The 26,031-nt window shown below is 43.5% G+C and overlaps 1 protein-coding gene and 1 pseudogene across 2 annotated transcripts in view; one reads left to right on the top strand and one right to left on the bottom strand.

Moving 5' to 3' along the window:
- Positions 1-12,182: 12,182 nt before the first annotated feature.
- On the bottom strand, positions 12,183-12,686 carry LOC116080349 (annotated as a pseudogene).
- Positions 12,687-17,122: 4,436 nt separating this feature from the next.
- LOC116080362 (b(0,+)-type amino acid transporter 1-like) overlaps positions 17,123-26,031 on the top strand; it is a 10,565-nt gene continuing 1,656 nt past the window's right edge. The window contains exons 1-4 of one of the 2 annotated variants that reach the window (XM_031356739.1): positions 17,144-17,902; positions 20,936-21,069; positions 21,254-21,383; positions 22,241-22,365. In XM_031356739.1, coding sequence (XP_031212599.1) covers positions 17,144-17,902; positions 20,936-21,069; positions 21,254-21,383; positions 22,241-22,365 — 1,148 coding nt within the window. Of the gene's footprint in view, positions 17,903-18,183; positions 18,491-20,935; positions 21,070-21,253; positions 21,384-22,240; positions 22,366-26,031 lie in introns of those variants that run through there. The other variant, XM_031356740.1, reaches the window with a different exon arrangement.

Here is a 26,031-nt window from a genome sequence, read left to right as displayed (position 1 = left end):
CAGTGGCTCTTGACTCTCACATTTACTTTCATGTTTTGTGTTTTTCATTTATTATTTTCAAAAAATATTGATTATTTTCAAAACTATGTATCATTAGTGGTGTGTGTGTATGTGTGTGTGTGTGTGTGTGTGTCTATGTGTTTCAAACAAACAAAAAATAAAGTGGAAAATTTATCTTTAGTGGTATTTAGAAGCTTCTAAATGCAGCGCAAAGAAAGATCAACTCTTTAAAAAACAACAAGAAAGAATTAGGATTGTTTCTGAACTGAAGATCTTCTAAGGCTACAATTAGCTGCCAGGGGGCTCTTTTAGGGGCAAACTCATAAGTACTCATAGGAGTAAGAACTGGAGCCTCTGTTCCTCCTCCAGCTTGCTGATGCCCACACATTGCAGATGCTTACATGTCGCAGATGCCCTCTATCCCCCCAAGCTCCCACCCCCCCACCCATCCCTACATCCCTTTAACTAGAAGCAGGATGAAAGCTTAGCATCTTTGCTTCCATTTTGCACGTATCCTCTGCTCTGAGTTGGTCTTTCTAGGCAGCATCTAGGATTCCAGTGCAGACTTGAGATAAGGGCCCAACTACCCTGAAGGCAATAGCAATTTTCTTATTAACAATACCTCTGCCTGACCAGTCCTGAGATAATAATCAGCCAGAAGACAGTAGGACAGTTACCCCATGGGTCTTATTCTTCCCCCTTCTGACCTTTCCTGGTATAATCTAGAATCTGTGCAGTACCCTAGAAGACATTACTAAGGACACTTGGTTCCCTCATCCTCCCTTAGAACAATATTAATGCATTGTTTTTGTCTCTCGACACTGCTAGTTCTGGTTTCTGAGATGAGCCACTGTACCCTGTTTGTTAGGAGTCCATGAAATCAGGCTGGGTAAGGTCTAGGGCTAGCAGTGATTGTACCTTACAAGTCCCAACCCATAATGTTCTGTGTAGTTTCAACCTCCCCCCAGTTTGTTCCATCTACACTGATGTATTATCTCAATGGAAATCTTTTGTAAACTCCTAATACACATCTTTTTTTCTCAAAAATAAGAATTGTTTTTAAACTGAAGCAAGATGAGCAATTACTCCAATCAAAACAATCAAAACAGTCCGATTGTAGACTTTTTGGTGTATTTAGGGACTTCAAAATTCACTTTTACAATATTCCTGTCTACTATGGCCAAAAGGCTCTGAAGAGGCATACCCAAGTACTCCCTCTGGTCAAATGGGCATAGAAGATCTTCTTCGCTTTGTTTTTTAAAGGGGTTTGTCCTAACATCTAGATTCTAAAAGAAGTTTAAAAGGTGTTTAGAAGGTGTTTGGGTGTTTAGAAGGACTAGGTCTATCATCCAAATCACTCATCAAAGCATGACTTTGTTGTTGTTGTTGTTGTTTATGTTCTTGAGACAGGGTTTCATTGTCTAGCCCTGCCTCTCTGTAGACTAGGTGAGCCCCAAACTCAGAGCAATCCTTCCACCTCTGCCTCCCAAGTGCTGGGACCTCCCAAGGTGTAGCGCCACCACTACCCAGAGACTTTCAGACATTTTAGCTTACTATTTTAAAACTCTAGGTGGACTTTTGACTAGCTTACTATTTTAAAACTCTAGGTGGACTGGTACCATCTGTCTGGCACCACATAGGTGGTACAGACTGATAACTGGCTTATTTCTGGGAGCAGAAGAGGTGCCACTCTACACATTTATGGTGGTGAACTGAGATTGTCGGAACACACAACTGCATTAAAATCATGTCAAATAAACCAGCCCCAAGAACTTACTGGACACAGCAGACTAGGGAACGGGTCCAGCTCCCTTACCTGGATCCCATAAAGAAGACAATGCCTTACAGTGTGATGATGATGGCTCCTCCTTCCTGCCTCTGACCATCTGGTGAGTGTGGACAAGGGACCCATAGGCAAAAGTGATTTTTCTGACTGTCCCAGGGGCTTCAGTTTGGCTTGGTCTCTGCTGTTGACAAGGCCTATTTGGACTGAAGTTGGCCTGTCCAGTATGTTAGGACATGCCATCCATTTGTCCACTTGAACAAGGTCCTGACCTCAGTTCCTACAACTCACCTCTACAGATGGATTTAATGCTGCAGTTCTGTGTAAACTTGTGATCCAAAATCAGCCAACTCTATGTTAGTATCTCCAGCTGACTTTCCACTCTGCCATGTATATTTAACCCTTGACAGCCAATCTATAATAAGTGTTTGACTAAGCCAGCTCAGTCAGTCAACAGGGTATCAAGGGAAGAAGTAAGGATTAAAGGGGGGGGGGGGAAGACAATTAGACAGCATTATAACATAACCCCAGCCAGTGCTGAAGTGGGTTTATTTTCTCCAGTCTGTTTTTATACCATTCTAGGCACATGCAAGGAATAGGGTCAGTTCTAGGTCAAAGACAAAGTAAATAGTTAAGGAACTAACAAGGCATAACAAAGGCCCCATGATTTGGGGCTTAAGGAGCTGATCAAGACACAAAGAACTCATTCCTCAGTTGTATTCATCTTGAGTCTACTTCCTTGTCCGAGCCCAAGGTCAGATTCTTGCCAAAGTCCTAGAAGTGGCCCCAAGAGCTCCCCACAGTGTGGATATGTATTTGCATACTATATGACTTGTGATCTGGAAGTTAAAATTAACATTTAATCTCAACAGTAGCGAAGCAGAGTCAGACCTAGGACGTGAAGACTAAGTAGGGCAGTGGTGACGCAATCCCAGCACTTGGGAGACAGAGGCAGGTGGAATTCTGAGTTCGAGGCCAGCCTGGTCTACAGAGTGAAGACTAGCCTGATCTATATAGTGAGTTCTAGGCTAGCCAGGGCTAATTATTGAGACTCTGCCTCAAAATAAAGAAAATGGAATGAAGAAAATTGTGTTTCTCTTGGCCTGAATAGCAAAGAAAGTGGAGTTACTTGGCAAATTGCTGCTAATGAAACCACCTACTTAGTGAATTCATTATTACTCAATAAACGGTGTCACTGTAGAAAGACACAAATATGTTATTGACATTTCTGACACCATGCACTCATAACAATATTGTAAATTTTATGTCTTATTTTGTTGAAGAGTCATTCATACTTTTAAAATGCAAATGTGGGCTGGAGAGATGGCTCAGTGGTTAAGAGCACTGACTGCTGTTCCAGAGGTCTTGAGTTCAATTCCCAGAAACCATGTGGTGGCTCACAACCATCTTTAATGGGGCCCCATGTCCTCTTCTGGTGTGTCTGAAGACAGCTACATTGTACTCATGTACATAAAACAAATAAATCTTTTTAAAAAAATGTTGCCTATCTACCAGATCACTTAAGCCATGAAACAATGTAGTCAAAAGAGTGGGTGCTCACAAGAGTTCTCTGTGGCTACCCATGATTTGGTCCCAGCCTCATAACCCTAGACTCCTCCTCTCTTCCTACATAGGACATAGCTGTCTAGAAATGAATTTTCCTAATGACAAGGGACTCTAGTTCTTAGCCTCTGCCCCACCCCCACCCCCCTGAGCCGAACCTCCAGAACCATCTGCAGATCATCAATGATTCCAGAGAAAGATTTTTCAAAATGATTGCACCAGATTAACCATTCATCTTTATGTTAACTGAAGGGTGGAAATGAGAAAGTACTTTAAAGTGTCACAAGAATGAAGTCACAGAATTCTATAGCCCAGGGGAAAACATGAGACATGGGCTCTGGTCTCTGCAGACTTCCTGTGCTGTATAAATACCAGCACACACCAGGGAAAGCCTTTTCTTGCTTGTCTCTCTTCTCACCTGGGGCTACCTATGATGGAAGAGAGCCAATCGGTATCCTGTGCTGGCTGCTGCAGCCTCCCTCTTGTTGTTATTAGTGTAAGAGAAAAACAACAGCAACAACTCTAGCCCTTCCCATACTGTTTCTTCCCAGGTGGCTTTCTTCTTTTTGGTTCCAATAAACCCTTGTTCTGATACTTGACTGGCCTCAATTTGACTTTTAGGTTGATTATTATATAGGTTGACAACTGAGATTTTTGTGGACTTAAATCATGTAGTTCAAACACTTTTCCTCAGGTACTTCCAGATTTTATTATTTGTATTGAATTTTAGCAATTTTTTCCTTGCAGCTATTGACTGTTTTCTTTTTAATCTGTTAATATTATACACACATACATACACACATACACAAACACACCCTCTTGAATCTCTCGTATTTTGAGATAAGGCCTTGCTATGTAGATAAGATTGGCCTTGATCTGATCCTCTTATCTTAGGTTCCTGGAGATTATAGGCATTTGTTGCTATAAACTAATTAACTTTTCTTTGCTCCTCTCTCTCTCTCTCTCTCTCTCTCTCTCTCTCTTTCTCTCTCTCTCTCTGGTATGATGTGTATGTTTTGCTGGGAATCTTACCTAGAACTTCATCACACTCTATTATATCTCATATTGTGGTAAATAATTAATGTGAACAGGCTTCCTGAAATTTAGATGCCATTGCATTGGCAAGAAAAACCTTTGTCTTGATAAAGTTAGATAAGTACACTGTTGGATTTCATTTTTAATGTTATGTTAAGAAATTATGGGGCTGGTGAGATGGCTCAGCGGGGAAGAGCACCGACTGCTCTTCGGAAGGTCATGAGTTCAAATCCCAGCAACCACATGGTGGCTCACAACCACCCATAATGAGATCTGACGCCCTCGTCTGGTGCGTCTGAAGACAGCTACAGTGTACTTAAATATAATAAATAAATAAATCTTTAAAAAAAAAAAAGAATTTTAAAGAAATTATATGGGGCTGGGCAGTGGTGGTGCACGCCTTTAATCCCAGTACTTGGGAGGCAGAATCAGGCAGATTTCTGAGTTTGAGGCCATCCTGGTCTACAGAGTGAGTTCCAGGACAGCCAGGGCTACACAGAAAAACCCTGTCTCAAAAAACCAAAAAACAAACAAACAAACAAACAAACAAACAAAAGAAAAGAAAAGAAAAGAAAAGAAAAAGAAAAAGAAAAAGAAAAAGAAGAAAAAATTTATATGGGACTAGACAGTGGTGGTGCACACCTTTAATCCCAGCACTTGGGAGGCAGAGACAGGCAGATTTCTGAGTTCAAGCCCAACCTGGTCTACAGAGTGAGTTCCAGGATAGCCAGGGCTATATAGTGAAACCCTGTCTCAAAAAAACAAAACAGAACAAATAAACAAACTTTCTTCTAGCAACACTTTGCACTTGGAGGAATAAATTTCTCATTCCCAAGGCTGCCGTTGCTGACCCATCCCAGTGTCTCCCATATCAAGGGAACCCAGTAGGCTTCAAGCGCTATAGGAAGGACAGGAGAGGGGCTGAGGAAGAGCATGAGCTCTAGTTTGAATATACCGAGGTGGAAGGGTTTGAGGAGCTGGCAGATGGGCATCAGCAGACAGCTGAACCGATCGATCTGAAGGTCTAAGGCAGCAGTTCCCAACCTTCCTGATGCTGTGACCCCTTAATACAGTTCTTCATGCTGTGATGACCCCCAACCATAAAATTATTTTCGTTGCTTCTTCATAACTGTAATTTTGCTACTGTTGTGGATCATAATATAAATATCCAATATGCAGGATATCTGGAATGGGACCCCCGTGAAAAGGTCATTTGACCCCCAAACAGGTCTCGACTCTGAGGTTGAGAGTTGTTGCTCTAGAGAGGAGTCAGGGACAGAAATGTAGATCTAGCAAACAAAACAAAAACAAAACAAATAAAACCCCACAATTGTGCAATGGCAGCCAGAAGAATCAATGGGAGTTGGAATCTAGAGAAGATGACGTTTGAGGTGACCCACAGGGAGCTCCTCTAGAGGAACAAGCAAGAACCTGCAAGTCCAAGAATTTCCAGCCTGGCCAGAGCTTGGTTAGGGTGGGTGAAGGTGTTGGTCACTGCCCGAGATGATGAACTCCAGGGACGGTGAGAAAAATGGCTGCAGGTGAGAAGCTGGATGGCCCCAGGGATGGGAATGTCTGTCCCCCAAGGGGATGGGCGTCTCCTGCCTTCTTCGAAACCCGTCTCTTAGGCTCTCCTCCATCTGTCTGATCCCTCTGTGTCCACGAGAGGGCGACATCTCACAGCCTCAATTCCATCAGTCACGCAGAGCTAGTTTGTAAACTGCCCTCTTGTGGGGATCAAGGAGATGCTGAACTTCTGGGGCCTCTTCCCTCCCAGGACTTTTCCTTTTGTTATAGCGACCTATGTGGTGGGAGATTTTGTGTTTAGGAAAGAAGGGAGAAGCTGCTTCTCTATCCTGCCTTCTAAATTGAGAAACATTGCCGGAGGTTATTTCTACCTGACAGGAAGATGGGACCTTCTCAGTGCCTGGCTCTTTCAGGGCTGAGGGCCACATAGCTCAAGAGATAAGTGTTGAGTGATCTGTAGCCAGAATATCCTACAATGCTCTAGTCTATTTGTTTTTAGGCAAGGTTTCCCCTTTGTAGCCTTGGGCAACCTGGAACTCACTATGGAAATCAGGCTGGCTTTGAACTCACAGAGATCAATTAATCTCCATTTGCCACCCAACCCACCACTTTAATAGACTCTCAAATATTCCAAGCCTGGCTACAAACTCACTGTGACCTTGAACTTCTGATCCTCCTGTTTCTACCTCCCAAGTGTTGGAACTATGGGTGCAGGCCTTTGGCAGTTGATGCCATGCTAGGGATGTAACCTTGTGCATGCTGGGCAGGCAGTCTACTAACTTAACTACAGTCGCATTCAGTGTCCAGGACATCCCTGAAAGGAGTTCACCATTATGCAGAGTCTCAAAAACCCAAATCCTTCCTATGAGCAGCTCCAGGCCACCTCACCAGGGTTTGTCATTTCTGAAAGGCCCCTTGTAACCAGAGGTCACAGGCAGAGGTATTTGAGTAGTCAGGATCATTTCTGAAGGCAGTCAGTGCCAGAGAAGCTGAATTTTCCCAGGTGAGTGGAACAGAAGCAGAGGAATCTGGTTGGGAGGTAGTGTGTGAGGAAACTTCTAGAACAATGTTCTGGAAAGCTCAATGTATAAACTGATAGCATGACCATGTATGGTTAAGTGGAAATGTTTTAGGGTTTTTGTTTGTTTGTTTGGTTGGTTTTTTTTTTTTTGAGAGAGAGAAAAATAGGGGGAAAAAAGCATGTTGGTATAATGAGGAGAATGAGTAGCTGGAAAGAAGTAAACTATCCATGAGCTGGGTAGTTTAGGGGAGGGAAGAGGGGAGGAGAGCTAGGGTGCCAGCCAAGTGGACTCTGAAATGTGTATCAGATTCTTGTGACACTGAAGGAGCCTGGAGGCCAGAATATTGCAAACAAGCACGAGAAATAGCCGTTTGCTCTTCTACCTTTTGGAATGTGGACCTGACACCTAGTTGTAGGCCTTGACAGCAGTCTCTCCCTATCCCCACCATAGCTACACAAAAACAGCATCACAGCTGTGGTCCACTCAGGGAAGGATTGTCCTGTTTGGGCTTAGAAGGCGAGTTCCTGGAAAAGGGATCTAAGGAGGGGTCCAGGGGCTTGAATCGAAGTCACTGGCTTCAACAGCATCATAGAGATCCTTTCCCCAGAGCCCCAGATGTGGATGACCTTAATTATGCCATACGGGATGTGCTTGGTGGCTGTCTGGAATAATGTCAATGTGCTGCCAGAGGAAAGGCAGTGTGGCACCTTTCCTACGGGGACAGTCAGCTGAAGCATTGGGCTAGATGGATATGGCTGAAGTCTGTGTTTTGGGCATTAGGAACAGTGAAGGCAAGCATGCTTCACAGAAGGAAAACTACGAAGGCCCACCTGAACAAGTCCAGGCTGAAAATCTGCCAGTCATTGAATGGCAGTTAAGGGTGGGGGTATGTGTGTGATACCCAGAGTCCAGGTGGCAAAGGTCACTGTTGAGAGATCCCTGATACAGAACAGTGTCCTTTGTCCTTCACCCTAAGACCTTCCATCCCTGCACTGCTGCATAGTCATCCAAGGCCCAGTTACCTGGAATATAGTTTTGGGAAGAAAAGATCTCGGAGGAGTAGTTCAGGGCCCTCACTTAGCTGTGTAGAGAGGCTTCTGAGAGTCACTAGCACCCAGAGAGGCTGGTGTTCGAGTCAAGTCTCTGACACTCCCAGCTGCTGTGCTTTGAGCTTCAGGTCCCTGCAGTTAAGAAGATAGGGTTGGATCAGCTCATCTTTAGGGCTCTGTCAGCACTGCAGATGCTCAGCATGGGATGCATTCAGGATTCCTCGGTTTGGGTTAATGTTTAGTTACTGTAGATTATTTAAAAAAATGCATTTTAAAATAGTGTCTCATGTATCCCCTGCATTGCAATTTTGGGCACTGGGCGTCTATCACTTCCTGGTAGAAGTCAGGGCCAGCTGCCATTGTTCTCTAGAAAAGTCATTACCTGGTTTGGCTCAGCGCTTGGTTCGTTGAGCTGGGGGGCAGCTGACTGACGTTTGGAGCAGGAAGGCCTACTCCAAAAGCAGCATAAAGCATCCCTGGGGGCTGGAGAGATGGCACAGTGGTTAAGAGCACTGACCGTTCTTCCGAAGGACCTGAGTTCAAATCCCAGCAACCACACGATGGCTCACAACCATCTGTAATGGGATCTGGCGTCCTCCTCTGGGGTGTCTGAAAACAGCTACAGTGTACTTACATATACTAAATAAACAAATCTTTAAAAAATAATAATAAAGAATCCCTGGGGGGCTTTGGGCTAGTAGGGAGAGCCAGGAAAAGAATGAGCTCCTCGAGGCTCTACTTCAGGGAAGTGAGGAGGGCGTGCTTTGAAGCTAACAGAATGCGGCAATGTGGTATTTGGAGAGGTGGCTTTGCTTAGCTTTGTTTTGGGAGGTAGAGTCACAAGGATACCAGGTTGGCCGTGGTAGCAGAGGATGACCTTGAACTTTTAATCCTTCTACTTTTACTTCCACCTTCTTGTGCTACTTCCCCTGGGTTTTATGTGATGCTGGGGATCAAATCCAAGTCTCTGCAAAGATAGGCAAACACCGCGTAGTAACTGAGATGAATCCCCAACTTGCACAGACCCTTTCAAAATCCTGTTCCTAATCCTTAAAACGTTTCAACAATTATTTTATTTTTATAAATACTTTTATTTTATATGCACCAATGTTTTGCCCGCATTTATGAACATGTGAAGGTGTCAGCCCTGGAACTAGAGCTATAGGCATTTGTGAGCTGCCACGTGGATGCTGGGAATTGAACCCAAGTCCTCTGGCAGAGCAGCCAGTCTTGACCGCAGAGCCATCTCTCCAGCCCCTCAAAAATTACTTTCAATTCTTTATTCATGTATATGTGAGGAGCTTGCTTGTACCACAGTGTTAATGCTAATGTGGAAATCTTTTTATTTGTGTATGTGTGAGGGCTTGCTTATACCACAGTGTTAATTAATGTGGAAATCAGAGGGCACCATGGGAGAGCCAGTTCTTTCCTTGCCATGTGGGTCCTGGAAACTGGACTCAGGTCTTAGTCTTGACTGCAAGTTGAGCTATTTTGATGGCCTAGTATGTTTTCTTTTTTTTTAATCGTTTGTTTATATTGCTTTATTTCATGTGTATGAATGTTTGTTTATATTCATGTACATGCACCACATGGGTGCTTGGTGCCTCAGAGATTAGAAGAGGGTGTTGGACTGGAACTGGAGTTATAGAGAGTTATGAGCCAACATGTGGGTGCTAAGAATTCAATCTGGGTCCTTAATAATGAGGGTTCTTAACCTCCAAGTCATCTCTCTAGCCTACCCTCCATCTTCTTTTTAATGAAAAAAAATTGAAGTAAAATATATAACAAAATTGCTTGAATGTAAGTTCAGAGGGGTTTTTGTTTTTGTTTATTTGTTTTCAGTTTGTGTAACATTTCCAGGGACTGAACCCAGACTCACACATTCTGGACAAAAACTTTACTCCGAATTTACTATTGAGCTACAGCCCCAGGTCGACTCCAATGTACTTTTTTTAAAAAAAGATTTATTTATTTACTTTACATATATGCGTACACTGAAGCTGTACAGATGGTTGTGAGCCATCATGTGGTTACTGGGAATTTGAATTTAGGACCTCTACTTGCTCCAATCTGCCCTGCTCACTCTGGTTTAAAGATTTACTTATTATTATATCAAAGTACAGTCTAGCTGTCTTCAGATGCATCAGAAGAGGGTGTCAGATCTCATTAGGATGATTGTGAGCCACCATGTGGTTGCTGGGATTTGAACTCAGGACCTTCGGAAGAGCAGTCAGTGCTCTTAACTGCTGAGTCATCTCTCCAGCCCCTCCAATGTACTTTTTAAAATTACATTCATAATGTTGTACAGCCATAGCAGTAGCTAATACTAGAAGATTCTTATCACTTTCCCCCAAAGAAAATTCATTAATTCAAATCCATATTGTTTTACTGGGCTTATCTATCCCAGACACTTTTTATAAACATAGTCATAATACTATGAAGTCTTTTGAGTCATACTTTCTGCTTGTTCAATGTTTGGTTGATTTGTTTTTTTAAACAAAATCTCATGCAGCCCAGGCTGGCTTTAAACCAACTGTGTAGCCAAGGATGCCCTTGAACTCCCAACCTCACAAGTGTTGGGATTACAGGTGTATGCCACCTTGTCTGGTTTTATATGGTACTGGGGGCAGAGCCCCAAGATTCGTGCTTGCTAGACAATAATGTCAACTGAGCTGTATCCTCAGCCCCTGTGTCTGACTTCTTTCCTTTAGGATAATGTCTTCAAGGTTTGTCCATGTTGCTGCAAGAATCCTCACTTCATGTTTTTATGCATTAGTTACATTCCACTATACAGATAAGCTACACTTCATTCATATACTCATTATTTTATATAAATATGAGCTGTTTCCACAGAATAGTGCTGTTATGCCAGGCCTAATGGGAGTCAAGGCATGGGGGGTGTGAGTCTGAGGCTAGCCTGGGTTACATACAGTGAGAGTTTATCTCAAACAAAACAAACTGACAACGAGAAAAAGAATAGCTTGCTGTGTGAGAATTCAGGTGATGCCTTCCTGTGAACGTCATTTTGTTTTCTCATGAGTTAAGCTGCCAAACTCTCTCTGACCTAAAAGCCTGTGTGTTAAAGTCTTGACAAGCAGCTTAACATATTTAAGAGTTGTTTCAATTGGAGGAAGCTAGATCATCAGAGGCATACCCCTCAAAAGCGGTTTTTGGAGCCTGAATCCTCCTCAGAGAACCCATTATGCAAGCAGCTTGCTCTTCTATAACCTTTCTGTTTTATGTTGTGATGCCTCATGGCAGACCCCAAAGCAATGGAATGAAATCTCTGAGATGGTGATCGCAAACAGACCCTTTCTCTTTCTAAGTAGATTGCCTCCCCTGTCTGCTGCAGTAACAGAAAGCTGACCAATGCACTGAGGCAGAGCTAAGTGTGAGCCTTTAAGCACAATGGCACACTTCTCCAGGTGGGAGATATCAACACCCAGCAATTGTGCCCAGAAGGCAAGTTGTAAGGTAGCACACTGTGTGTGTGTCTTTTATCTGCAGATTCAAGGTCTTAGGTGGAAGCTGGTAGTGAGGTCAACCCCCAGAGCAAAAGAAGGTAGAACAAAGGGGAAGCCGGGAGGGGCCAGAGCATGGTCCGACCCCGGGGCAAAGGCAATAGTGATTTTAAAAATACACGCAACAGGCCTATGACAAGAATATGTTCAAGTTTTTGAATTGTGAAATATCTATCTTCTCCAGTGCCTTCGCCAGTTTTACATTCATACTAACAATGTATATGAGTTCAAGTTTCTCTACATTGTTACATTCATTCTGATTTGTGTTTACTCAACAACTGCTAGGGAAATCATTTTGGACCCAAGGGAAATCATTTTGTGTGACTTGGCATAATGTAATGGCTGTGAGATAAAAGCTTGTCACTAGGCAGCTCTGATAAGAGCTAGGGCTCAGAGGCATACTCAAACATGCTAGGCCTTGATATGCTAATGAAGTAACCCCAAGATGGCATGGACTTGTTAGTGAGCTAACCCCAAGTGTCCTGATAGTGCAAAGCTAATGGTGTGGTGTATTCACCAGAGAAGTCTGCTAAGACATGGGTTTAAGTCAATAGAAAGTCTGTATTAGCTGGCCTAACTGGGCAGTGACTACACTAGGTGTGTCAGGATCCCAGTGTAACTCCAAGCCTTTCTCTGGGTGAGCTTTGTTTTTGTTTTGTTTTGTTTTGTTTTTTTATGGTGAAAAAAAGTATATATTTAGAATTACCCATCTGGACTCAGTTTAGATGATCCCAATCTTGTTGGCAACATCTAGAGCATCATAATCAGGAACCAAGCGAACATATGCCTTCTCTCTGTCCGGCCTTATCAGGGTATTGACTTTGGCCACATCGATGTCACAGAGTTTCTTCACGGCCTATTTGATCTGGTGCTTGTTGGCCTTGACATCCACAATGAACACAAGAGTGTTGGTATCCTCTATTTTCTTCATGGCTGACTCAGTGGTCAGTGGGAATTTGACGATAGCATAATGGTCAAGCTTGTTTCTCCTGGGCACACTCTTTCGAGGATATTTCGGCTGCCTCCGGAGCTGCAGGGTCTTGGGCCGCGGGAAGGTAGGTGGCGTTCGGATCTTCTTTTTGTGGCTGTGGGCGCCTTTCAGCACTGCCTTCTTAGCTTTCAAGGCCTTCGCTTTGGCGTCGGCTTTGGGAGGGGCAGGAGCCTCCTTCTTTGCTTTCGCTGCCATCTTGGCGAAAAGGTCATGGTGAGCTTATAAGCACAAAATCCATGCCTTTAATCCCAGCACTTGGGAGGCAGAGGCAGGCGGATTTCTGAGTTCGAGGTCAGCCTGGTCTACCGAGTGAGTTCCAGGACGACCAGGGCTACACAGAGAAACCCTGTCTCGAAAAACAAAACAAAACAAAACAAAACAAAAAATGCAGAAGTATTATAAGAATATGTTTTAATTTTAATCCCAAGTGTGGGGATATGGGGCTGCTTCAAATTGTCCACAGCAACTGACTATGATTTCCTTCATGTTCTAGCAAGGGTATGATTTTGTCAACTTCAGATAGTTCCTGTGTTTGTGTGATGTTTGGAACTCTGGGGACTTTTCAGGGGGTAGATAGATGCTAGGGCCCGAGAGGCAGAGTTGGTAGTTGGTTAGTTGTTGGCTGTTGTTGATTGCAGTTAAGTAGTCATGAGCACAAGAAGGAACAACATTAGAAAGAAAATAGATATATCCTCACAGCAAAGATTCAAACTCGTCCCAAGGAACATGACACCTCTAATCATCAGTCAGTAGTCTAATGATTAAGGTTACCCCTTTCTGACCCCTGACTTTATTTAAGGATCTGTTTCCTTTCTTCTCTGTTCTTTTTACTATTTATCTAGTGTTAAGGGATTGAAAGGGTGGAAGAAAAAGAGTGAAGAAGGATGGAAGAAAGAAGAACCAACAAAGTAGCAAAAGACAATCTACCCATGTCCTGGGTTGATATACTTCAGTTAACAAGAACGTTAATTAGGGGCTAGAGAGATGGCTCAGTGGTTAAGAGCACTGACTGCTCCTCCAGAGGTCCTGAGTTCAATACCTAGCAACCACATGGTGGCTCACAGGATCTGTAAAGGGATCTGATGCCCTCCTCTGGTGTGTCTGGAAACAGTTACAGTGTATTTATGTGAATAAGCAAAATAAATCTTAAAAAAAAAAAAAAGAACAGTTTGTCAGAAGAACTATAGAAGCAAAAGAGCAAGGTCAGTACATTTTTACACTTTCTCAGAACTAAGGAAGTTAATGGGTTAGGCCATTGTTTTAGTTTTGGCAGGTGGCGCTGTCTGTCTATCTACTGAGTTAAAAGCCTGAATGGTATTTCCAAAATGGAGTAGGTTATGCTAAGGTCTTAGGGACTGGGGTCCTATTCTACTATCACCCAATGAAATGACACAAACATTGGAACTTTGGAAATGGTTTCTAGGATCTCACTGCTATGCTCCTGAAAATGGCTTCTCTAGCCTCTGTGTTGATAGTATTGTCAAGAGGACTTGAGATTGGCCTCTCTGTGTGGCCCCAGCTTCAGCGGCTGTTGAACTTCTAGCACTGTCACTGGCTCACACATGCCTGCCTGTCAGTTCTAGCTGCTGGCCAACACTCTCAAAGACCTTCTGGAGCTCTACCACTGCTATCCTCTCGACCTGTCATAGCTGAAGGACTTCACAGTGGATGTGGGGTGAACCTGAAAGCTTTGGAAGCACCCTCGACTACAAAATATTCTTCAGGGATCTTGTAGCAGCATTTTCTGTCCAACCAACTGCTCCCGGCTTGATGAGGGGTCTGTTTAACTTTTATATTAGCATGATATTACACAGGCTATACGTCAGCATTTGGCATAGTTGGCAGGATTCCACAGAATGTGTGACTGGATAGCTAAATGATCTTTCAACTGGGCAGGGAAGGAGTTGAAGGAAATCTCTCCAAAAATCTTGGAGTCTAATAGTAACTTGGTCTATCCATAAAAAGAGAGTTCAGATTTTGTCGGAATGGCCACCTAAATTACTAGACTTTCAAACATACTTCAGAGATTATTTAAAAAGAATCCTGGACAAGATGATTATCCAAAAGACCGATAGGAGAATATTGATAGACTATTCAAAATGAAATGACCTGATGAAACTTACATAGTATATACAGATTATAATAAAAAAGAAACCTCAAAAGTTCAAAGGCCAGTGAAGCCAGGGCTCCATACAGAGGTCATCTTCAAGTTCTCTTTCCTATGGTATCAACACAGGGTGGTAGTTTTGAACTCTCAGTGCTCATAGCTTGGGGCTTATGATGGTTAGTCTTGATGATGTCAACTTGAACACATTTGGAATTAACCAAAACTCATGAGACTGGACCAACCCTAAATCTGGATCCTTTGAGGTGGGAAGAACTACCTTAAATCTGAGCCACACCTTCTGCTGGCAGCCTATGGAAGAAGGGTGTTCTTGTCCTTTGACTGCTTGCTCTTGTCCTTTGATGGTCTTCCTCTCGATGGCAAATCCATCACTTCACTGTCATTAAAGTTTACTTCTTCAAGATTTTGGTATATACTGAAGACCAACAGAGACATCCAGCCTCATGGACTGAACAACCACTGGATTCTTAGACTTTCCATTGATAGACAGCCATTATTAGATTAACTGGACCACAACCTGTCAGCCACTCTAAAAAAATAGCGTATCTATGCATAGGAGGTTATCCTTTCAACAGACATGAAAATAGGAGGGACACTCAAGAGCCATGCAAGTTAAGGTCCTTGTGATGGTTTGTATATGCTTGGCCCAGGGAGTGGCACTATTAGAAGGTATGGCCTTGTTGGAGTAGGTGTATCAATGTGGGTGTGGACTTTAAGACCCTCATCTGAGCTGCCTGGAAGTCACTCTTCTCCTAGCAGTCTTCAGATGAAGATGTAGAACTCTCAGCCTCTCCTGCACTATGCCTGCCTGTATGCTGCCATGCTCCCACCTTGATGATAATGGACTGAACCTCTGAACCTGTAAGCCAGCCCCAATTAAATGTTGACCTTATAAGAGTTGCCTTGATCATGGTGTCTGTTCACAGCAGTAAACCCTAACTGAGACCGTCCTAGTATTGACACATTCCTGAGATCCAAGTTGTCCATGTGGCTAGCTTGAGCTTAGAAAATGCTAAGAACCTTTCTGCCTACTTATGGAGCCAACATCTTTTCCCAGAATTCCAGTAAGTTCTTATTACCTTTCTGTAACACTATTAACAATAGTAAAGGTTCTATTACTGTATTTTTAAAGTAAAAGGGTAATAAATAAAAAAGCTAGACACAATATCCTGAAATAAATATTATTTATAGATCAAAGAAATTTAATCTTGTTAAATATAATTTAATATTAATTACATATATACAAACATATATACCTAGGTATATGTATATGTATGTATATATGTGTATACATATATGTATATATGTATATGTATGTATATGTATGTATATATATGTATACATATATGTATATATGTATATACCTAGGTATATATGTTTGTATATATGTAATTAATATTAAATTATATTTAACAGGATTAAATTTCTTTGATCTATATATAATCTCCTTTGAATCTTCCTGGTATCAATACCAATCTCTCTCTTCCCCAGTTGAACTAATGAAAGTTGTCCAGAGAGTAAGAGATGTGACCACATTGATGAAATGCTTACTTTGCTTCATATACTATCCAAACTACTTCGGGTTGTTTATTAATTCTTCAAGGATCTCTACAAGCTAGACATCACTAATTGATGGGTGAGTACGATGAAGTTCAACCTCTCATACAACTTTGAGGCTGTAGATCTAGGATTTGAAATTAGTGGTCTCATCCTAAAAATATGTGCTCTATCAACTTATGCTTTAGTTAACATACAGAGACAGGTTTACTTACCACCTGGGGGAGTCTGAAACATCTTTAGGAAGTCTACCAGGAAGCAAGGATTCCAAGACAGCCTTAAAGTCAATTTCATAAAGCCTAGTCCAAAGAAGAACCAGGAGGATTGGTGAAGAAGATACAGGAGGGAGCTTGTTCCCTGGCAAGAAGGAAGGAATGGCTAAGGCTCTACCTGTGTTGTGAAGGGAGAAGGGAGATGCCAGAGGCCGAGGGTACAGTGAGTGTTAGAGGAGGGGAGAAGATGTGCAAAGAAAGGAAGATGCTTGGCTGTCCTCATGCCGATATAGAGCGTTCATCCAGCTGTCGTTCCACATGTTGCTGTGGAGCTGGGCGACAGACATGCCTTCCTTCCCTCTCTCCATCCTCCCCTTCCTCTTTTTACCTCTTGCCCTCTCCCTGCCTCCTTTCTTCCTTTCCTCCGATCTGCAGTGCTGGGGATGGAACTTGCAGATGCTGAACAAGCACCCTGTCACTGAGCCATACCCTACATGTCAGTAGAGATTACCACCCCTTTTCTCCTGGACCTTTCTTGAGTTATACTGACCAGTGGCTCCAATAGACAGTCTGTGCTGAGTCTTGAGGTGGACTACTTGCTTGATCAGCTCCTTCTAGACTACACCCTGTATCTTTGCCCTTTCGCTTGGACTCCCTCCAGCACTGTAATCATTAACGCCTTTGGGAAACCCATAGACAGTAGGTACCAGAGCCTGTGCCTGTCTCTAACCAGAGGCAGTGTCTGCTGAAGTCTCGAGATGGAGAAAAGTGAGGAGAAAGATGGCAGCGACAAGCCTGCGGGGCAAGAGCAGGGCAGTGGGGCAGCGGGGCTGATGCTGAAGAGGGAGATTGGTCTGTGGAGTGCTGTGTCCATGACCGCTGGCTGTATGATTGGTTCTGGTATCTTCATGTCCCCACAGGGGGTCTTGGTTTATATAGGCAGTCCTGGAGCCAGTCTTATTGTCTGGGCAACCTGTGGTCTCTTGGCCCTGTTGGGTGCCCTGTGCTATGCTGAACTGGGCAGCCTGGTTCCTGAATCTGGGGGAGACTATGCGTACATTTTGCGAACCTTTGGCTCTCTGCCTGCTTTCCTGGTCATCTACACACTCGTCCTGGTAGGCAGACCAGCTGCCATCACTGCGGTCTCTCTGAGTTTCGCTGAGTATGTACTGGCTCCCTTTTACCCAGGCTGCTCTTCGCTCCCTCAGGTCATAGTCAAGATTGTGGCTTCTTCTTGCATCCTGCTGCTGCTTCTGATCAACTTCTGGAGCTCACGGTTGTCCACTGTGCTGATGAACGTGTGCACGGTTGCCAAAGTGTTCTCACTGATAGTCATTGTAGTGGGTGGGGTCGTGGTGCTAGCTCAGGGCCATATTCCCACAGAATCCCTGCTGTTTACCTTCCACAACACAACACAGCAGGCTGGGCGCATTGGCATGGCTTTCTACCAGGGGCTGTGGTCCTTTGATGGCTGGAGTAATATCAACACGGTGGTAGAGGAGCTCAAGAACCCAAAGGTGAGTTGACTGTGCTTTTCTGTGGGCAAACCTCTGAACCTCTGTAGGAACTGGTGTTCCAGCTACTCGAATGACTGAGATCGTGAGCAATCTAATTGGAATCAAGGTTCTCTTGCTATATTCATAGGACTTGCATGGCAACCCATCTGCCTTGAGTAATTTATGGGATTTTAACTATGGCTTCTTAATAAAGCAGAGTACTTCATAGCATCATACCCATGGGCTCATCTTTCTGCCCCTTAGGCTAACTATCAACACCCCACATTTGCTTTTTTTTGCAGGGGAATACTGAAGTCTACAAGAGGGGGCTTATTTTGAATTCATACTGTCAACATTCGTATTGCTTCTGTTGGCCACCTCCTGGATTGTCCCCTCTAGAAGATTGCAGTAAATACTTCATAGTTTCTGAAGCCTGGGAGGCACTTTGGCATGAGGGACAAACCAGTCTCACCTCCTCACTTTACCTGTGAGTCTGGCCTGGATAACCGCTGTGCCAGCCGGTCTTCAAGGCCACCTGGGACTCAGCTATGGCATTTGGATCTTCCATGATTAACATGCTGATCTTTGCCATAAATATATTTTCTGAGATGCTGTTTGTCTTCTTCCCTTGCAGGAATTTCAAATTCTCACAGAATGGGAACTACAAGTCTTCCGCTGTCCCTGCTGGGCTGGCTTAGGGGCACTCTGGCTTTCAGAGGCATGACAAAGGCTCATTGGAGGGGGGCACTTGAGAAGAGAAGGGCAGCTTGGAGAGAGAAGCACAAGGACGGGGGAGGGGACTGAGAGACAGATAGAGACATGGAAAACAGATAGAAACAGATGGAGACAGAGGAGAGAGAAACAGAGACATATGAGAGATAGAAACAAAGATAAGGGAGAGATAGAGTCAGGAGAGAGAGAGAGAAAGAGAGAGAGAGAGAGAGACAGACAGACAGACAGACAGACAGACACAGAGAGACACACAGAGAGAACAAATGCATGCTAGGAGTCCTAGGGACTCATCCTTATTTTTATTATTTTTTTTTCTTTGAGACAAGAGTCTCATTGTAGGCCCGGTGGGCCTTGAAAGTGTTCTGTGGCTAAGAATGCCTTGAACTTCTGATCCTCGTGTCTTTACCTTCTGAATGGTGAGATTACAGGACTATATCAGCATGCCTGGTGATTTTTAATTCTTTGCACGTAATTTTGTTCTCCTAATTTTTTGTGTGTGAAAAGGGACTGTTGTAATAACTGCCCCGACTTACTCCTAGGCCTCTGAGGTTTCACTGGTGCACTCTTGGCAGACGGCTTGGGAAGTACATGGGGAGCACGGGCTTAGGGTTGTCTCACAGCCATAGGGACCCCTTTCTCAAGCTAGACTATGGACTTTTCCACTAGGTCGAGGAAAGAGTAAGGTCCCGCAAGCTGAAGATCAGCTCCTATGGTTGCAGAGGTTATCAGCAAAGCTTTCCTAGAAAGGATCCAAGAGTTGAGATTGCAGTCTCTGTATTCATTAGTTCCAGTCACAACGACTCATTTCTGTTGTGGTAGCAGGAAAACTGCTGTAGGTAAATACAGGAGCACAGCTGTGCTTCAGTGAAAGTTTCTTGCCAATATTGGGCCACTTGGTTCATGCTTTGATGACCTCTGCTATAACTGGGGCTTCCTTGATATGGGTTTCAAAGCAAAACCTAAGCCAGTCACCAAAATGCCCTGATTTAAAATTCTGCCTTAACTCGCTCTGAAGGCTAGAGAAAGGGTATATTTATTTCTCATTCTCCTTGCCTGCACCAAAGAAAGTACAAGCCAGGGTCACTCTTATTATGCAGACTCCTTAGGTTTTGAATGAAGAATTCAAGGCCCTCAGAATGAAATCGGAAAACCTCACTCTTCGTGTGCTATAGTGGCCAGAAACATGTCTGTCAGCCAACCCGGGGCTCTGCTATTGTCGTGGCTCATTACCTGGGAAAGAGGTTAAATTTAAAAGTGTTTCTTGCCCTGACTACCTGTGTGGTTGGGTCATGCATATTGGGTGCTCACTGTGCTGAGGATATCTCAATAAAGCCCGTGAGAACCAGAACAGCTTGGCTACAGGTAGACTTGTGTGAACCTAGGCAGAGCCACATTCCACGCCCTGGGTGGTAAAGCAGTAGCTGCTTATACCCAGTCTGTGGTCAAGGCAACTTTCCTTTGAACTGGGAGTCCCAGATTTTAAGGCTGGAGGGGGGCCTGGGAGAACTCACACACAAGAGGCTGTTGCTGTTCTGTTTGCTTCATTTTCCCTAGTTTGCAATATAGTCCTCTTGGGAGGGCAGACCAACAATTCAGAACAGTCAAACAAGGTCTCCCGGGAGACGGCAGGGAGTCTAGGCATGGCTCTGCAGAAGCAGTACAAACATGAGCTTGGAGGCCAGAAAGGACAGAGCCTGCCAGTGTACCAGGGGACACAGGGACAGGGGACAGCATCCACGCTGAGGCTGGTTGCCAAGAGCTGAGCTAGGTCGAGATGGCCGCCTTGTTCTCCGTGTCCCTCTCTACTTTTAAGAATTTCTATGAGCAGAGCTCAGTCCTGGCAGAAAGCTCTGGAAACTGTCCTTTCTTTAAGGACACTATGCTAATCAGAAGTGGATGTTCCCAGGAGGGGCAGATCCTACCCATGGCTAAGCATACTAGTGAGGTCTTTAGCTTTCTTTCTCTTCTGTTTTCCTCTGTTTAAGGAAAAAAAAATTCTCTTTCACATCTTCTTGAGTCATTTCCACTCCTCAGAGAGAGCCCCAGTGATGACCCTCCTTATCCTGAAAGCTTTGGTGGTGCCTCCACCGTTCCCTCTGTATCTTTACCGCTGTCTGCTTGGCACCTCTTGTTGGTTCCCACACATCTGTCTTTGTGTGCCCATGCTCTGGAATCATGACGTCATGGGAGAGGAGCACAGTGCTTCTAACCCCCAGGGTCTGGCCCAGTACCCTGTGCATAATAACATAGTTCTGAGTTTGTTCTGAAGACCTAGAAAGACTTCATTGCCTAACCTTTGCCCTCTTCTCCCTGACCCTGCAGCAGAACCTGGTGTGGGCAGTGATGATTGCCATCCCCTTGGTCACCATCCTGTATATCCTGGTCAATATCAGTTACCTGCTGGTTATGTCACCCTCCGAGATCCTCTCCTCTGATGCCATAGCTGTGAGCTGGGGGTGAGTGAGTCATGTGGTGCGTCGCCTGGGCCCTAGACAGGCATTAGGGATAGGGAAGGATGGCGCTCTACGTGGATTTGAACTTGTCTTTAAGTGCACTGTTTTCTCTGTTTCCGAGGAGACCTTCTGGTCCCTTTTCAAGTTACTGCAAGAGTTCTTGCCATTGATCCCTCTGTTGTTCTAGGGACCAAGTTCTGGGGTCCTGGGCGTGGCTGGTGCCCTTGGCTGTTGCACTTTCAACATTTGGTACTGTCAATGGGGGATACTTCAGCGGCAGCCGTGTGTGCTATGCAGCTGCTAGGGAAGGTCACATGGTAAGAAGTGGGATCTGGGGGTCACACAAGGTGGTAAGGGCTGCAAGAGGGGCTGAGACACCTTTCACCTATACCTCCTATACCTTTTCCTTCCTGAGCTTTTAGCCCAAGCCTGAGCCCTTCCCAATCAGAGGCGATCCTCTTTTCTTCTGAGAATGGGGAGGGGGGCGTGGCATGTTATACCTTTCTAACATATTCATAATTTCTTCCAGGTTGTAGGGCACTCATGCTCCCCTTCTGTGGGTTGGAAGATATGAGTGATAAAGCCTATTTGTGTACAGCAAAGAGTCCAGAGGCCACTGGGAGGGGGCCCAAAGTACACATAGTGGCCTTTTCCCTGGAGGCTCTTTGCCCCTGGGTTGTGTTTACTGTAATAATAACATTGAATAACAAACGACCTGTGGCTTGAGGTAATTGTTTAATTGTTGATCCTTGTGTTATCTGTAGCCCTGTTTGTTTTAGTCATTCCTATTTTGGAATGACTCAGTTCCTATTTCAAGGATCCAGGCCAAAGCAAAGGTGGTTCCTGGGGAGCATTTCTTGATTAATTCAGGAACCAGGGGTTCAAGTTGTCAGATAAAACGTATGAACATGTCGAAAGCCATTGCTTGTCACTTGTGCTCATGTTTTATTGTACGAATCAAGTGACAGAGTCTAGTCCACATCAATAGTTGAGAACTATATTCCCATCACAAGGCACAAAGAGAGGTAGAATGATCCAGGGTACCATAGTAACCCAAGGAAACCTGGAAGCCATGGTACTAATGACTCCCATACTGGTGTCTAGAGCATGACAGGGAACAGACTATTTCCTATGGCTTTGCTACAGCCTCTCTCACACTGACTGTGTTTTCCAGCCCCAACTTATGTCTATGATTCACGTGCATCGACTTACGCCAGCGCCAGCCTTAATCTTCACCACAACTGTGGCTTTATTGCTGGTCATTCCAGGAAACTTCAGCACCTTTGTGAACCTCTTGAGGTGAGTAAGATTTCACAGGCTGCTATCTGTATCCTAGACATATGTATATGTATATGTATATGTATATGTAATATATGTATGTGTGCATATGTATGTATATACCCTTATAGGTACAAACTCTCACATATAAATGTGTGTGTTGTCTTCTGGAGTGCCTTTGTGTGCGTGTGCATACACACACACACACACACACACACACACACACACACACACACACACAGATTTTCTCATCATAGCAATCAAATACCTGACAAGAAACAACTTAAAAGAGGAAGGATTTGTTTTGGCACATGTAGAGTACAGACCAATGTGGTGGAGAGGCATGGTAACAGGAATGTTTGGAGGATGTGATGAGAGGTCTATGTAGCTGATTGCTCATATCTCAGTGGACCAGGAACTAAAGAGAGGTCAGGAAGCTGGATGTTATAAATCTCGAGGCCTGTCCCTCCCCCAGAGATCCATATTTTCATTAAGCCTCCATCCCCCTATCTCTCAATAATTTCCTAAAACAGCAACTCCAGATGTTTCAAACACATGAGCTTGTGGGGCAATATTTTACATCCAAATAACATCTGTCTGTCTGTCTGTCTGATCTGTATCTATCTATCTATCTATCTATCTATCTATCTATCTAACTATTTATCTACACACACACACACACACACACACACACACATAAGTGCTAAGGCTGTGTTGCTGCTATTATTTTTTTCTTAGACCTCCTTTTTGATCCTAAGATGATGTTAAAGGGCATGTAGGCATTGTACCTGCTGGAGAGCCCTTAGATACTGTACGGTTTTTTTTTCCCCTTGTAGACTGGGCTAGTGCTCTGGACTCTGTCCCATATAATCCTTCAGAACTCAGTGTAGATTAACAGCAAGCTATTTAGGCACAGCGAATGATTTCACCATAGGAAGGGGATGTTCTGACTCCTTTTAATATTTTCCTCCAGATGGAAATTGCAGGCTGTCGTGATACCCATTTGTAATTTTCTAAGCTCATTTGAAGCAGGGCTGATTCTTTAAGTAGCAGATGAGCATAGTACCTGGGTATGGAGGACGTTTTAGTAATTTCTCAGGCATTGCACGTTCCATCGCTCTGTTGTCTAATCTAGAACAGGACGATCAGTGTTTGGTGTGACTATTGGGAACAGCGAGTCACAAATAATGGTTTGTTTTCATTTTTTTCCCATGAGAAAAATGGAAATCATTATATGGCGATAACAAAATCTAACCCACTGTGGGTCTGGAGGTAGAGGGGGACTTCAGGAAGAAACTGGAGAATGTGATCAAAATGTCTCCATACAGAGCAAGAATGTTAGGGGTAATCCATTCAGTTAGGACCTAATACTTTACAGTCTTGATCACCTCAAGGGATGGCTTCTTCTGGACCTTGCCTGCCAAGTTAGATAACATTTGTCTATGTATCCATGTGTATGCAGGTATGTGTGTGTGTGTGTTTGTATGTGTGTATTCATGCATATGTGTATGTGGAGGACAGGGGACCAAACCTGGATGTCATTTCTTATATGCCATTTACATTTTTAAAAACTCAGTGTCCTAGTTAGGGTTTCTATTGCTGAAATGAAATGCCATAATCAAAAGCAAGTTGGAGAAGAAAGGATATTATTTGGGTTATACTTCCACGTGGTAGACCATTTGCTAAAGAAAGTCAGGAAAGGAACTCAGACAGGGCAGTAACCTGAAGGGAGGAGCTGATGCAGAGGCCGTGGAGGAGTGCTGCCTACTGACTTGCTCCCCATGACTTGCTCAGCCTACTTTCCTGTAGAACCATGTAGAGGAATTTTAATCCAGTGACATGGCTGTTCTGGCAAAGGATCACATCCAAAGTTCCTCCATGGAACTGGTCTACATGATCCAGCCGGAATATAGACACACCCTGGATTACAGTATGATCTGGCTAGAATATAGACTCGTCCTTAGTTCACACCTTTAATCCCTAACAATGAGGGTAAGGTTAGTTTGTAGAAGGAAGCAGCCATGTTTGAAAATGATGTCTAATTGAGGGGCAGACAAAGTGACGAATCAAAGAAAGATTTGACAAAATGAGTCAGAGATAGGATATACCCAACTCACAGGAGAACAGTATAGGAAAGAGAGGTACTGAAGAGTTGCAAGAGAGAGAGAGAGAGAAGGGTGTGGTATGGTGTGTGGTGTGGTGTGGTGTGATATGTATAGTAGTTTTACAGAAAGTGGTTGCAGAGAACAATAGACACAAGTGAAGACAGAACGAGCCAGAGAACAAGAAGGAGCCCAGAAGATTTGAACATATTTCCAAGGTTAGTATGAGGCCAGTCAGAGCAATTCAGGCAAAAGTAGAAAGAAGCCGATTGAATAAGTTAGTATGGAAGATTAGATTGTACAGAGACTAGAACTTTCCAGGTCTAGGTTTAGGGATAGTTAGAACAAAGAAGGAAATGCTCTGGGCTTGGCCAAAGCTAGGTATTTGCACAGCTTGGATACAGCTCTCATCTCATCATCTGAGGAAATAAAAGCAACATTTATAGAAACAATACCACCTACAATGGGCTGGGCCCTCTTCACCAGTCACTAATTGAAAAAATGCCCCACATCCAGATCTTGTGGAGACATTTTCTCAGTTAAGGTTCCCTCCTTTCAGCTAACTCTAGCTAGCACATATAGCATCTCACTATGTAGCTCTGGCTGGTCTAGAACATGCCACATAGACCAAGTTGGCCTAAAACTTACAGCAATATTTCTAATATGGACTCTATGGGCAAGTGTGAAACTAGCCCAATAGGCTAGGCTGGCTAGCCAGTGGGCCCCAAGTATCCACTTATCTCTGCCTTACAGTGCTGGGATTCCAAACCCATAGCACATGGGTTCTGGGAAATGAATTCAGGTCTTTGTGCTTGGGCAGCAAGCTCCTCACTGACTGAGCCATTTCAGCAAAGCCTCAGATGGAATTACATCAGAATGGTGGCAACCACTCAAACTATAGACCTTGGAAAGGACAGAGGCAAGAGCATACTGGGTGTTTAGCAACCTCCATGAATATCACCAACCATAAAGGAAGGGAGGGTTGGAAGAAGAACTCTATTTCCAGTGAGATGTCCCTCCAATGAGCACAGGCCTCCTTGAGGATCCACCATGCTCTCCTTTTCAAAAGATTTTATTTTAAAAATTAATATACTGTTTGACAGTTTCACACTTAATTTTAGTTTGAAAGGCAGTTATTCTTTGACAATCTCATATATATATTATATATGATATACAATAGGATTTATAATATATAATATACAATACATAATATTATATGATATATATCATATAACGTATGGTGTATGGTACATGGTGTATGACATGTGACATGTGGTGTGTGGCGTTGTGGTTTATGGCACATGGCACATGGTATATGGTACATGGTACATAGTACATAATACATAGTACATAGTATATAGTATATAGTATATAGTATATAGTATATAGTATATAGTATATAGTACATAGTACATAGTACATAGTATATAGTATATAGTATATAGTATATAGTATATAGTAATAGTACATAGTACATAGTACATAGTACATAGTATACAGTACATAGTACATAGTATATAGTATATAGTACATAGTACATAGTATATAGTATATAGTATATAGTACATAGTACATAGTACATAGT

This window comes from Mastomys coucha, unplaced genomic scaffold, assembly GCF_008632895.1.
Source record: "Mastomys coucha isolate ucsf_1 unplaced genomic scaffold, UCSF_Mcou_1 pScaffold6, whole genome shotgun sequence".
Taxonomy (NCBI): Eukaryota; Metazoa; Chordata; class Mammalia; order Rodentia; family Muridae; genus Mastomys; species Mastomys coucha.
The sequence above is the reverse complement of the archived record's forward strand: the minus strand, read 5'-3'. Positions and strand labels throughout refer to the sequence as shown.